The sequence below is a fragment of the Tenrec ecaudatus genome, chromosome 5, assembly GCF_050624435.1.
Source record: "Tenrec ecaudatus isolate mTenEca1 chromosome 5, mTenEca1.hap1, whole genome shotgun sequence".
Classification (NCBI taxonomy): domain Eukaryota; kingdom Metazoa; phylum Chordata; class Mammalia; order Afrosoricida; family Tenrecidae; genus Tenrec; species Tenrec ecaudatus.
Window position 1 is genome coordinate 91,562,121 of NC_134534.1, and position 13,247 is coordinate 91,575,367.

General features: G+C 44.5%; 1 protein-coding gene across 1 annotated transcript; it reads left to right on the forward strand.

Annotated features, from left to right (window-relative positions):
• The first annotated feature begins 10,407 nt into the window (after positions 1–10,407).
• DIRAS2 (DIRAS family GTPase 2) lies at positions 10,408–11,007 on the forward strand. The gene has a single exon (XM_075550694.1). The coding sequence runs from the start codon at positions 10,408–10,410 to the stop codon at positions 11,005–11,007; it is 600 nt and encodes a 199-aa protein (XP_075406809.1).
• The last annotated feature ends 2,240 nt before the right edge of the window (positions 11,008–13,247 follow it).

Here is a 13,247-nt window from a genome sequence, read left to right on the forward strand (position 1 = left end):
TACATATGTTTCTGTGTTTCAGTATATGAACCCAGAATTGATGAACCTATAGGGACAGCAATTAGAATAAGGGTTTGGGGGACTGGGGGTACAGTGGTGGTGGGATTGTAAAAGGGATACGATGTCTAGCAGTCAAGCAGTGGTTGGACTATGGAATGATATGAGCCCAATTATGAGAGCACAGTAAACACTGAAGAAAAGAATTAATCATCAGAAAAGGGAAGGTGAGATAGCCATAGGCACTAGAAGTCATTGAGAGAGAATCTAAACATTTATAAGCCAAGGTATATTGGGAGGGGGGTGGGCTGTAGGAAATCCACACGAAACATAGATCCTGGGAGTGCCCACTAGACTCCCAGGGCTGAGGTAGAGTGGTTATGAGTGGCACTGAGCCCTTCGACGGGGATTTCCAAAGGCCTGAGCTACTTCTAACACTGGATTTCTCTGGAGTGATCTGGGTCTAGTCTAGCAGGAACCTAACATCTCTCCAGAAAAGGTCAAAAGTCTGGGCTCATCTCAGGCAAATGTCTATATACTTTTGGAGTCATCTGAGAACTCCCCCAATTCTTTCTTAATTTGCCTCAGGTCAAAAAGGAAACCGGGCAGGTGTCCCTGGAGACAAAGTCCTCTAATCCCACCTCCTGAAGGGGGCAGTGTAGAACACAGTTGAGCTCTTGGTTGCTCTAAATTTAAAAGGGACTGGCTTTCAGGGGGTTGAGTAGCTGAGATAGACTCAGTGGCTGCTGGATATGGGGGGCAGGAAGGGCTCGCCGCAGGTGCCCTAGGAAATTCTGGTTGGCATGGGGGAGGTGCAAAGGCTTGGAATTGGTTTTAATTTCTTCTGGTGCTAAGACACTAAAAAGAACAAGTTCTGCATATATTCTGATTACCATGGCAGGCAAAAAAGGCTTACACATAAGGACTTCAGACTACCTTCTCTTGCTAAATAATTCTAAGTTGAGGATGGTGTTGTGATTAATGCTTCCTTTAGGGGCCATTGTTCTCCATCAGAAAGATTACATTTGGACCAAATTTTATGGCAAAGGAAAACGAAACACCCCTCTCGTCAGGGTTTGGGGGTCAAACAGGGACTAATTTATATATATATACATACATACATAAAGTATATATAATTATATTTATTATATATAGAGTTATATATAATAAATATATATTACATTCATATATATGTGAATATATATTCAACCCAGAGGAGTGTTGTCAAATGGGGCAACAAGGATGTGCCCATTTAAGAAGAGAAAGACCATCACAGTGACCCGCAGTGTGAGTGAGGAGTTCTGACCATCGAGTGTCCCCTTTGGACAGGACTTAAAACTCTGTTGGCCACCACAGCCCTCCCATCAGATTCGTCACGCTGGACTGGCTCAGGAGTAACCTAATACTTGCTCAGTCTTTCAGGCTCTAATACCTGGACCTGGTGGTTCATGGGCCCATCCCTGGTGTCCACTACAAGAGCTCGGTTGCTGGCAGCTCAGCCAGCCTAACCTCCATTAGGAACTCCTAATAAGAATCTAACTAATAGGGATCAGAAAACTAACATTTGCAGAGGAAGAGCTTGTCGCTCTCTGGTAGTTTGTAAGGAAGGGTAATTAATGAGCTCCCTGTTTGTCATCCAAGAGCTAATCCAGTTCTCTGGAATTTCCTCTGGTCTATTTGTCTTAAACCAGATCTGAACTACTTAACTAAGGGTACTATTCATTGTGGCAAAAAGACACAATGTGCAATTCACATAACATGACATTCCTTTTTTTAAAAAGAGGTGTAGCCTCCTGGGATGCATTCTTTCTGTTTATTCCCCTGCGTGCATCTACCAGCTACACTTGAGAGGGTCCTTGGAGGTAATTCCTGGGGTACTAATGACAACTCAGCTATGGAGCTCTGGGGATGGCCTGGTTACTCATTGGGTTGCAATCCCCATGGTCAGCAGTTCAAAAGCACTAGCAGCTGTGTTGGAGAAGAAGTGGGCTTTCTACTTGAATAAACAGTTACAGTTACCCCACAGGGGTTGCTATGAGTCAGCACTGACTCAATGGCAGTGAGTTAAAGACAACCCTAAGATAGTTTCCTCAACATTTAATAAGGGGAATTCCCATACATTATGGGGAAAGGAAGGGCTAAAAGTTGGGAGACAGAGAGGAGTCATAAATTATTCCATAGGAAGTCCCAGGACTCTTGCTCAGGCAGGAATGTAGTGGAGTAGGATCAACCTGAAGGAGTCAGGGATCCCGGGACAACTGGGACAAGTAACCAGTAGGGATTTAAAAAGGAGGAAGAAGAAAAGTCTCAGGAAAGGAAAGGGCTGTCTGCCAGAGTCTGTGAATAAGCCCAGGTTGAGCTGCCAATGCCATTGCATCCCAGGGTGCAAAGCAGCTCTGACCCCTTCCGGGGGGAAATTGAAGAAGGCAAAGGCAAAAGCATGGGCCTGAGTCCATTCACTTACTGCCTGTCCAGGGGCCCGCATTGGGTGCACTAAAATATTACAGCTGTTCTGATGTGTCCAAGGACTCTTGGTCAGGCAAACAGAATAATGGACCCTCAGACCACGCACAAAAAAAGCCGCGTTTCTTTGGAAAGGAAAGAAAAGCCCCTGGTACAGCAGGTGGAGCTGCAAGTGAGTTGCCACTGAATGAACTGTGTCTAGTGGGGTACTTGGCCTGTCTGCACCTCCAGGTTATGAACGGACCGATACCAAGACAGGTCCTCTTTCTCAGATCCAGTCATAAATCCAGTCAAGCTCTCCCCTTGACTGGGTCTTGCGTAGGCACAGAAAAGGAAGTAAGCATGCAAAGGTCAGCCCAGGGTCTTGCGTTTGATGATCTTGGAGTTTAGAATCAACTTAGGAATCTGATGCCTTCAGGATGCCCTAGGCTGTTGACATCACCCTTCCTGACATCCTGCCACTGCCAATGCTTCCCACACCAGACCTCTTACCCTTACTCTCCCTGGGGCTTTGCATCTCCTAGCGCTCGTTATGACAAGTATGAACCTGTTAGGCATGGTCCTGCCGTCGGGACTGAGTGTTATTGAAAGTTTTGCCTCATCACCAAACCCCATTGTTTGTGTTTATAGTGTCCAGTCACAAGCGTTTAGTATGGAAAAGTCAACAATTCATGTATTGTGGTTCATAGCTGGCCTGCACTTGTAGAATTTCCGTTTCTCAGCAGCGTTTTAAATTCTATACCATCAGCTAAATTAATGACACTATCAATAGAGTTACCTCATGCCCCAGGAGTATGATTGATAATGTTCTCTATCTTAAAATGCTAACGATGCCTCTAAAGTGAGCCATATACATATGTAACCACTTAGTTGAAGCCCTAATTTAAGAATAATTCTTCCTTTTTTTAATTGGGGGGGCTCTTGCAGCTATTATATACATCAATTGTATCAGGCATATTTGTACCATCATTCCCAAAACATTTTCTACTTGAGCCCTTGGTATAAGCTCCTCTTTTTTCACCTCTTTCCCCCACCCTCGGATATCCTTGATCAATTATATATTGTTACTATTATTTTGTATCTTATGCTCTCCATTGTCTCCCTTCACCCACATTTCTGTTATTCGTCCCCCTTGGGGGAGGAGGTACTATATATCCAATCTTGTGATGGGTTCCACTTTCTCACCCTTCCAGCAACCCCCTCTGCCCTCATCTCCCTACCCTCATGATATCACTACTCCCATTATTGTTCCTGAGGCGGTTATCTTTTCTGAATTTCATGTGTTGAGAGCTCTTATCTGTACGAATGTGTCTTCTCCAGTCTAGCCAGATTTGTAAGTTAGAACTGGGTCATGATAGTGGGGGGGGGGGGGATTCGGGAACCAGAGGAATGATGTGTGATTCGTCGGTGCTATTCTATGCCTTGGTTGAATCATCCCTTCCTAATACTACTTCTGTCGGGGGATACCCAATTGTCTCCACTCCAAACCCCCTCTTTCGCATCGATATAGTTGTTTGTTTGGGATCTTTTGATACCTGATGCCTATATGACACGACCATACTTGATGTTCACCCTCATGAAAAGATCATTGAAAATATGGATACTATAGCCAAGTGTGATGGAGAAACAAGACAGTGCCCTGCTATCAGAAAGAACAGCATATGGGATCTTAAAACAAGAAGCTATTTAAGTAAGGTTATCAACTAAGTCCACATGAAAGAAGCAAACCAAGCTGTGTGATCCAAAGATTGGAAACGATAAAATCCAAATCCTAAAGAGAAAGCCGCATCAGAGCTTAAATTCTGGACACGGGTGTTGCGGAAGTCTTTGAATGACAGCGGAAGCCCAAGATCCACTCCCGGGTTTCCACATGGGTTAGATCTCCCACTGATACCCTCTGACTGCAGTCACGCCTTGTGAATAGTCTTGCTAGCATACAGAGAGCACGGTAAAGTTGGCTGTGGCAGATGTAGTCAGGTTAAATGTATTACCCTTTCACTGACCTCCCATTTTATGATTTCTTGGTTGCTGTTTCCATGATCATATCATTTAAAAGACAAGAAACGATGACGGCAACATTTCAAAGAAAAAGATGAAAGTGCATTTCCAAAGAGACTCAGAAACTTGCTCTTAATAGTAGCGTAGCTAAAGCAAATGGAAGTGTCGTGGTCCCAGCCCACAACAGTGGAAGGGGTCTTAGGAGTGACTTTGTGGTTACAGAAAATAATATAGTCAGACAAAGCGGGACATGGGGGCTCCTTGTCCCAATCCTGAAACCAAGGGAGCAAATACCTTTTTCAATGGGTATATATATTCAGGGGCTTACAACTCTTTCAACAGGCCCACACATAAAAGAGTCAACAGTTAATAGAATGAATGGGTATTATAATAAGTGGGTAATAGAATGAGTCAATGGCCTAACCTTATGTGTCCGTGAGCCCTCCCAAGGGAGTAATCTATGATTTGTATCAGAAGGAAGTGTCAGAAGGGGGTTAGCTACTCTTTGGGGTAGGACAGGAAATAGAATCTGATTGCTCCTAACTCCAGATAACCTTCAGGCGTACAGTGAACGGTTGGGAGTAATCTTTCATGACAGCTCCTTTATGGAGGGTCGTAGTAGGGACTATTTTCAGTCTTGAGAATGTGTATTAAGATTCATGTTTATCTCATAATGGTGAGGATCTTCCCCCACCAGAGTCAGTTTTCCAGACCTCATAGCATGAAGAATTTGGCCATTTACATTCTAATTCAGTCCCTCAGTTTATCACATTTCCCCCTTTTGTTTTGTGTTTTAAATTCAGAAGGGCTGCATATGCGACATAGCTTTTCTCTATGTGCTGAAGATTTCTGCAGAATCAGCAAGCAATGACAAAGACAAAAACAGTGACAATAAGCCATACAGTCAGACCAGCACCTAGGCTATGTGAAAGACTTTGAACCCTGGCACGTGGGTCCAATCCCCCCAAACTGCCTCTGTGCGAGGCGATGCTTTTAACCCATCCTTAAATGTACTGAAAATCTCCTTTTTAAAAGCTGTTTTATATCTACTGAGATTTGTCCCTTAAAGGCTTGCAAATGGTTTCTTTTTAAAAAAAATCACTTTATTGGGGGCTCGTACAACTCTTATCACAATCCATCCATCTATCTATCCATCCATTGTGTCAAGCACATTGGTACATTTGTTGCCATCATCATTTTCAAAACATTTTCGTTCTACTTGAGCCCTAGGTATCAGCTTCTCATTTTTACCCTGAATCCCTCACCCTCCCTCCCTTGCAAATGGTTTCTAATTAAAAACCAATCATACATGGTTTCATGATACAGATAAGTGGTTACACAAGCCTGTAATATTCCCATCACATTTCAGCATCAATTTTTGCGTCAAGTCCATAATCTGGTAACGTCTGTAGTGGCCCAGCCATTTTCTCTTTCAGTTTGTCATCCACCTGCGCTTGGAAGGCTCAGCATAGTGAGTGTCTGCAAAAAATAATCAGTTTCGACAGAGTCCTAGCGTGTCTCTGTAGCACTGATAGAAATTGTTATGTCTCAGAAAGGCAGCAATGGTCATTCTCTCAAATCAGCTATGTCTTTTTTATCTTTCTGATAATATCTGTGACAGGAAAGGTGTCTCTGGGTTGCCTCTCCATCCCCCAAGCCACGCCACTGGTTGTCCTTCTTCCCAGGCTGCCCCCACTGAAGAAAACCTCATTGGTGTTCTCTTTCACCTGCGAAGACACACAAAGAGCCCTTCCCTTGGGGCTGTTAGAAACCAGGGATGGAATCATTAAAAGGATTGTGCAGTTTCTTCTTTATTTCTTTATCGTTGTCTTTCTCCACACAGTCACACCCTCCTAAGGGAAACCCATCTGCTTTCTCCATCATCTGAAAAAAATGTAAGCATGGCTGTGGCCTCCAGAAATTAGTAATCCCAGTTCCCACCTTCCACTGCCATTCTTCCACCAGATCTTCTCCGGATTAGCTTTCTCTGTAGGGATTGAAAAGTGTTTTTCTGCCCTAGTTATTTTAGAATCTTTTGAAAGGGGGACACATTAGAGTTAATAAAGCTAAATGAACTTTGTCATGTATTGACTTGCCTTTCCCCCTTCTGTTTTAATAATTGAGATTTTAGAAGGCTGTGTGCTCCTTCAGTGAGGGCCTGACCCTGAGGATTGTACAGGATGCCCGTTACCTGATGAATCTTCCAATCTTGACAAAAACCATGAATCCATTTGCTCTTGTCAGCAGGGCTATTGTTCATTCTTAAATGGATTGGGGTGCCCATCACAGCAAAGGAGGGCAATAAATGGCTAATGACATGCTTTGTGGATTTTCTGGTCATGGCTGACACCCACAAAAATCCTGAGACCGTCTCCATAGTAACATGTGCACCTCCTAGGCATCAAATGAGGGGCTGTGCGGGACGCCCGTTTGCCAATGTGCACGGGACAGATCTCGTGGATTAACTCCTCGGATGCCTCCCTCAGTGAGGTTTGTTGACAGTGAGCGCATTCCCTTGGAATCTGTCTGGCGTGAGCCCCAGGTCAGGCGATATGTATGTCTTAGACTAGCAGTGTGGTTGTGTAAATTTTTATTTTCTGCCTCTGGAAGGACAAGAGTAAATAATGCCCTGTGAGTGAACTTGTCTACATTTGCATTTCCCCTAGAAATTGGCCCACTGCAATGTGTGTGCTCTCCTGTGTCCGATAAAGAATGGGTGGAGGCAGAATTTAGATGCGTCTGGAAGATGAGCAACTTACTGATGTCAGAGTGCAGGTCCGATTTCAGCTTTGCTGTCTCAGTGAAGGCACAGACCTGTACTGCATAAGCAATTACTGATCCTATTAATACCGTATATTCTCGAGTATATAGGAAGGTTGCTTTACATTTTTTAACAATAGAATGAGAGCTTTACTGAGCAGAGGTATAACAAGTTTGAGAGGATTGAAAAGAGGGGCCCCAGTAGGCTGTGATGCAGTTGCTGGACATCTGTAAAGGAAGTGGGGCTCCTTCAAGTGGCTTGGAGGAGGAAGCTTTGTTGATGATGGATCATACCCACTCAGCTGTTGGCAGTGAGCCCGGCCTTTGGCAATTAGCTGAGCGATTTGTCCCTGAGCTAGTAAGTGCCAATAAGGCCAACTGACGTCCCCTAAATGTAGCCATTCTAGAGGCTTATCTTCTCATGCTAATGAACAGCAGGGGGTGAAGAGGTGGGGAGGAGGGGTAACGGGTGTGTGAAAAGCGATAAGGTGAATGCTTTTAGCTGGATCCATGTGAGAAATCTTTTCCCTGGCTGAAGTGTTCCTCCACAAACTATAATTCCAGGCAAGCTTCAGGGTTGAACTCTCTAGGACTGTATAGCTGGGGGTTCCCTTTTGATGTGTCAAACACGTGTTGGACTTCTTAGGTTTCTCGGATGTGAATATAAGTTTGTTGTGGCATCTCATTATTAAGTGCTGCTAATAAGACATCATCCATGTAGTGGATGACATATGCCTTGGGAAAATGCTCCCGGGCTGGTTCTAAACCATCACCTATAAAAACTGGCACATTGTGGCACCAGTCACCATGCCCTGAGCTAGAATTTTCATTTGCATCCTCCCAACTGGGACCCTCTTGTTTAACTCGGGCATGGTGAGTGTATCACAGTCAGCAGGATCTAAATGGATAGTGTAAAAACCGTCTTTCAGATTTATAATTATCAGAGCCCACCCCTTTGGGGCCATCCTAGGTGAAGGGAGGCCCAGGTGGAGGAGCCCTATTGGCTCTAGGCTGTACTGCTCTCAGGTCTTTGAGTATACATCATTTACCAAATTCTTTCTTAGTAACAAATGCAGGAGAATTCCAAGGGCTGAGTTTCTTCAATATGACCTTCTCTTAGCAGCTCTTGAACTAATTCATGCAAAGTCTGCAATTTCTCATTATTCAGGGACCACTGTTCTATTCATACTGGGTCACTTGACTTCCAAGATAGTTTTATGGGTGCAGGCCTCACGACAGCAGCCCCCCGCCCTAACAGTGTGAATATCCTAGGCCATCGTGATCATTTTGGGAAGCGACCTCGAGTGGAGAAAGGTCTCCTTGTTCATTTTTCTGAGGCCTTCCTTTATATCCCATATTCTTCATTATGTTTTGCTCTGTGGAGGAATACACAATTTCGCCCCCCATTGCTGCAATAAATCCCTACCCCATAAATTAGTTGGGGTAAGTGTCACTATAGACTGTGCTTCAGGATCCATAAACCGTAGGACATTTCCATTTTTGCCATACTTGCTCCTATACTTTCCATGCTAAAAGTAGGAGCAGACTGCAACCATTCCTTGGGGCAAAGTTGAAGACTCATAACCGCAAGGTTGGCTCCTGAATCTAAAAGTCCCGAAAGCTTCTTTCCTTCCATTGTTATTCGAACATAGGGGTGTTCTTGTTTATCCATCACAGTACTCCAAAATACTCCAGGACCCAAGGACAAGTCTGGTCCCTCAGGCACTCTTGATAGGGCCATAATGAAGTAAAAGTAGTCAGCCTATGCGATCTCCCTCTTATATAACCCAGGGGATTCCAGATGCGTGGGAGAGGCCTAGAGGATACAAGTTCAGACAGTTTGAAATATTATTTTTAGAAGTTGTGTGAGGCTGAGGTTTCTAGAGAAACGAAACCAGTGACAGCTGCAGCTGATGAATCAGGAAGGTGATGTGGGAAGCTGGGTGCAGAGTCACATGGATCCAAAGTCAGTGGAAACATGGCAGGATGTGACAGCTCACAGGGTTGGTAGGCCACATGGACTGGCAGCCCAGGAGCCAGATATGGGATCCACACCAGCAAAAAGAAGGAGACGGGTAAGAGAGAGATCCGTTCTCCACGATATCTCATAAAAAGGCAACACACCTAAGGAGGTGTCCGCAGGATGTGATCTGATTGATAAGTTGGAGTCCATATATATATCTTTTGATCATTTTATTAGGGGCTCATACAACTCTTATAACAATCCATATATACATGAATTGTGTAAAACACATTTGTACATCCATTGCCCTCATCATTCTCAAAACATTTGCTCTCCACTTAAGTCCCTGGCATCAGCACCTAATTCTTCCCCTCCCCACTCCCCCCTCCCTCATGAAACCTAGATAATTTATAAATTATTGTTTTGTCATATCTTTCCCTGTCCGACGTCTCCCTTCACCCATTTTTCTGTTGTCCGTCCCCCAGGGAGGAGGTTATATGTAGATCCTTATCATCGGTTCCTCCTTTCTACCCCACCCTCCCTCCACCCTCCCGGCATCGCCACTCTCACCACTATTCCTGAAGGGATCATCCGCCCTGGATTCCCTGTGTTTCCAATTCCTATCTGTCCCCCATCTATGTCTTTTTATAAGTGTAGTCAAGTTGGCCCAAGACCTAATCATCACAGAAGTATGTAGACCTCATGGAAGTTATAGCAATAAACAATAGTTTCACGTTTTGATATTTTTGTTTAATAAAGGGTACTGTGGTTCTGCCAAGTCCCTTGATTGCCTCATATTTGTATATATGTCAGTCTAAAGAAAAAGCACATGAAGAATATATATTATGAAAAAATGCATGGATTTTTTAAAGATCAAAGTAACTCACACTAACTTATAACATGTCAGAGCAGGATCTAGGTTGGGCCACAAAAAGGGATTAGAAGGACATCCGTTTGAAAAGAGTCCCCAGTAGAGCAACATGACATCTGCTAAAGTAGAATCAAGCACACACACCAAATGTATGGTTAAGAGATGTGACATCCAAGTGTTATCTTTTCTTTCTGATACCAGTTTTGTCACCGCACAGGAGAATAGTGAGACCAACTTCTGCAGGTGGCCATCAAAAGACAGTGAAGTGATCTTCCACGACAAATTATTAATTATCTTAACCTTCTCTTGTCTTTGCTAGGGCTTTCCTGGTTGCGTGTTGGGACCCGGCAGCAGCATGCCTGAGCAGAGCAACGATTACCGGGTGGCTGTGTTTGGAGCAGGTGGTGTCGGCAAGAGCTCTTTGGTCTTGAGGTTCGTGAAAGGCACCTTCCGGGAGAGCTACATCCCAACGGTGGAAGACACCTATCGGCAGGTCATCAGCTGTGACAAGAGCATTTGCACACTGCAGATCACCGACACGACCGGCAGCCACCAGTTCCCGGCGATGCAGCGTCTGTCCATCTCCAAAGGGCATGCCTTCATCCTGGTGTACTCCATCACCAGCCGGCAGTCCCTGGAGGAACTCAAGCCGATCTACGAGCAAATCTGCGAGATCAAAGGGGACGTGGAGAGCATACCCATCATGCTGGTGGGCAACAAGTGCGATGAGAACCCGAACCGCGAGGTCGAGAGCAGCGAGGCTGAGGCCTTGGCCCGGAAGTGGAAGTGCGCCTTCATGGAAACCTCAGCCAAGCTCAATCACAACGTGAAGGAGCTCTTCCAGGAGCTGCTCAACCTGGAGAAGCGCAGGACCGTGAGTCTGCAGATTGACGGCAAGAAGAGCAAACAGCAGAAAAGGAAAGAAAAGCTCAAAGGCAAATGTGTGGTTATGTGAGCAGGCTTCCAGTGGGAGGAGCACTCGCTGGCCCCCGTTGCCTCATTTTCCTTCATCCAGTATGACCCCCCCCTACCCCCCACCCCCGGTTATCATTCAGGGTAGCATGTATGATACCCATATGTAAAACACTGCATTTTGACAGAAATGTGCCCGATTGTTCTTAAAGAGGACATGTCATACCGCCAACAATAAACATTCTTTTTCCAGAATCTTAAAATCTGCCAGTAACAGTAAGCCAATTTGCTCGGCCTTCTGAAGGCATAAGTGAGAGATGCGGCCTTCTGAAGGCATAAGTGTTCGCAAGAAGGTGTTAGCGCTTGTTCTCACAGCAGCAGCCTGTGCAGAGAGCATCAGTGCCATCTTATTGCATGTGAGAGCATGATCCCATTGAGCAACACGTATGAACAGGCATTTCTCATAGCTCCGAATTAAGACTTTGGGGGAGGGGACCAGGACAAAGATGTAAGAAGAACGTGCGAGGACTGTTCCCTAGCGTGATGCTTTAACGGGATTAACTATAGCATTATGTAACCTTCCCACAGGATGCATATTCTTACCTCCACCTGACATGGGAAGGTCCTCACAACCCTGGAAGAAGGATTGCATTTACCTCCCCTAGGCACTGTTAGCAAGAATGATCTGATCTTTCAAATATTTATTTTCACATGAGTTATCTAAATGTGTGATGCTGCTCTATCAGAAGTTACTGAATTTGGGGGTGAAAATATTGTGACATTACAGAAACATTGCAATAACTTTTCAGTGTGTTGTGCTTTGGGGGTTTTACAAATGTAAGCGTTCCTTCATTTGATAAATGAGGAACATAACTTTCAACCCTCAGATTTTAAATAAAGTAGTGATTTGTAGTCTTTCTCCCTCTTCAGAATGATGTCCCCTTTCAAACGACTCCATCTGTGTACTACCAGGTGACTGGCAACAAATATCTTTGAGGACCAAAAGCACATTCATTTCTAAGTGACTCAAACATGCATAAGCCACACTTTGCACCTTATCAAAGTAGTTTGAAACAGACGTTGTTCACTGTGGGTTTTTTTATTAGCTAAATTAGAAGTATGTTCTAGTAATAGTAACTGATCTGGCATGTTTCATTATAAGTGTCTTCTAAGAGCTATTCAGTGCAGTGTTCATTCTGAAACAATCACCTTCTCTTAGCAATTTTGTGTGGATCTTTAACTCTCTAAACTAAATTATGGCTGGGGATACTGTGTGCCGACATGGGGGACCAAACTGGGGCTGTTTGGGGCAGAGCCCATCAGCTAATTGCTTTGACATCATAGATCCCAGTGTGCTTCTTGGGCAACCTTGGCAGGACTTCGTGACCCTGTTTGTGTGGCTCAGTATAATGCATGTTGACCCACGGTGGGGTTCTACTCTTGGAATTCCTTCCAGGCAAAGGAGACTAGAGTACTGGCTTGCACAGATGAGCCCCTTGGCTGATGAACGGCAGTGCTAATACCAGGCACTTCTGAAGTTTGAGGTGCTTTACTTCAGCACGTTCCCTGTTGGAACTTGTCTTTCGGGCACTTGGTATCGTAGTATTGCCTCTTACCAGCAGGGACAGAAACATCTCAGTCTACCTAAGCATAGTTAGGCTCTTAACATTTCCTCTTTTCCTTTAACCTTTTATTGTCCAACTTATTTACCCTGCTCTCACCCTTCTTGCTCAACTGATAACTTGTTTTTGTATTGCAATTAGTGTGTGGAAGGTGCCTTTGAGAATAGTTTGGCTCAGTGGACTTACCATTTTTTGGTCCATTGACCTCTGAGAACAAAACTTCACTGGCTTGTCCCGTGGCAGGGAAAGTCCATGCGGAAGAGGCAAAGAAGTGTCCTGGAGCCTGTGGTGGGGGAGAGGGGGTAGGAATTTCTGGGGTGATGGGGTTGAGGTCCTCTTTAAACCCAAATGGGTGCATCCTCAAATAACCTTGTTCCGTTCCAAAGAGGTGACTCCAACCTTCATGGTGAAGCGGTGAAGTGTTTGCAGATTTTCAGTAGCCTTTGTTTTCAACCCACCCTTACTTTTTTTCACTTGTATCCTCAGACGGATGTCACAAATGTATAATTTGGAGATGAGTTAAACAAAAGAAGAAGCAGAGCTTCATGGATGCAGTGGAGTTTATAGAGTTTGGTTTGGTTCTTTGCTAATAGTAAACTGTGATAGCTATCAATGAAGCTAAGGATAATAAATTTGCTAGTGTAATTGTCCTTGCAAACAG

Excerpts from the sequence above, each read along its gene's own strand:
- DIRAS2 (XM_075550694.1), top strand. The coding sequence starts at position 10,408 with ATGCCTGAGCAGAGCAACGATTACCGGGTGGCTGTGTTTGGAGCAGGT.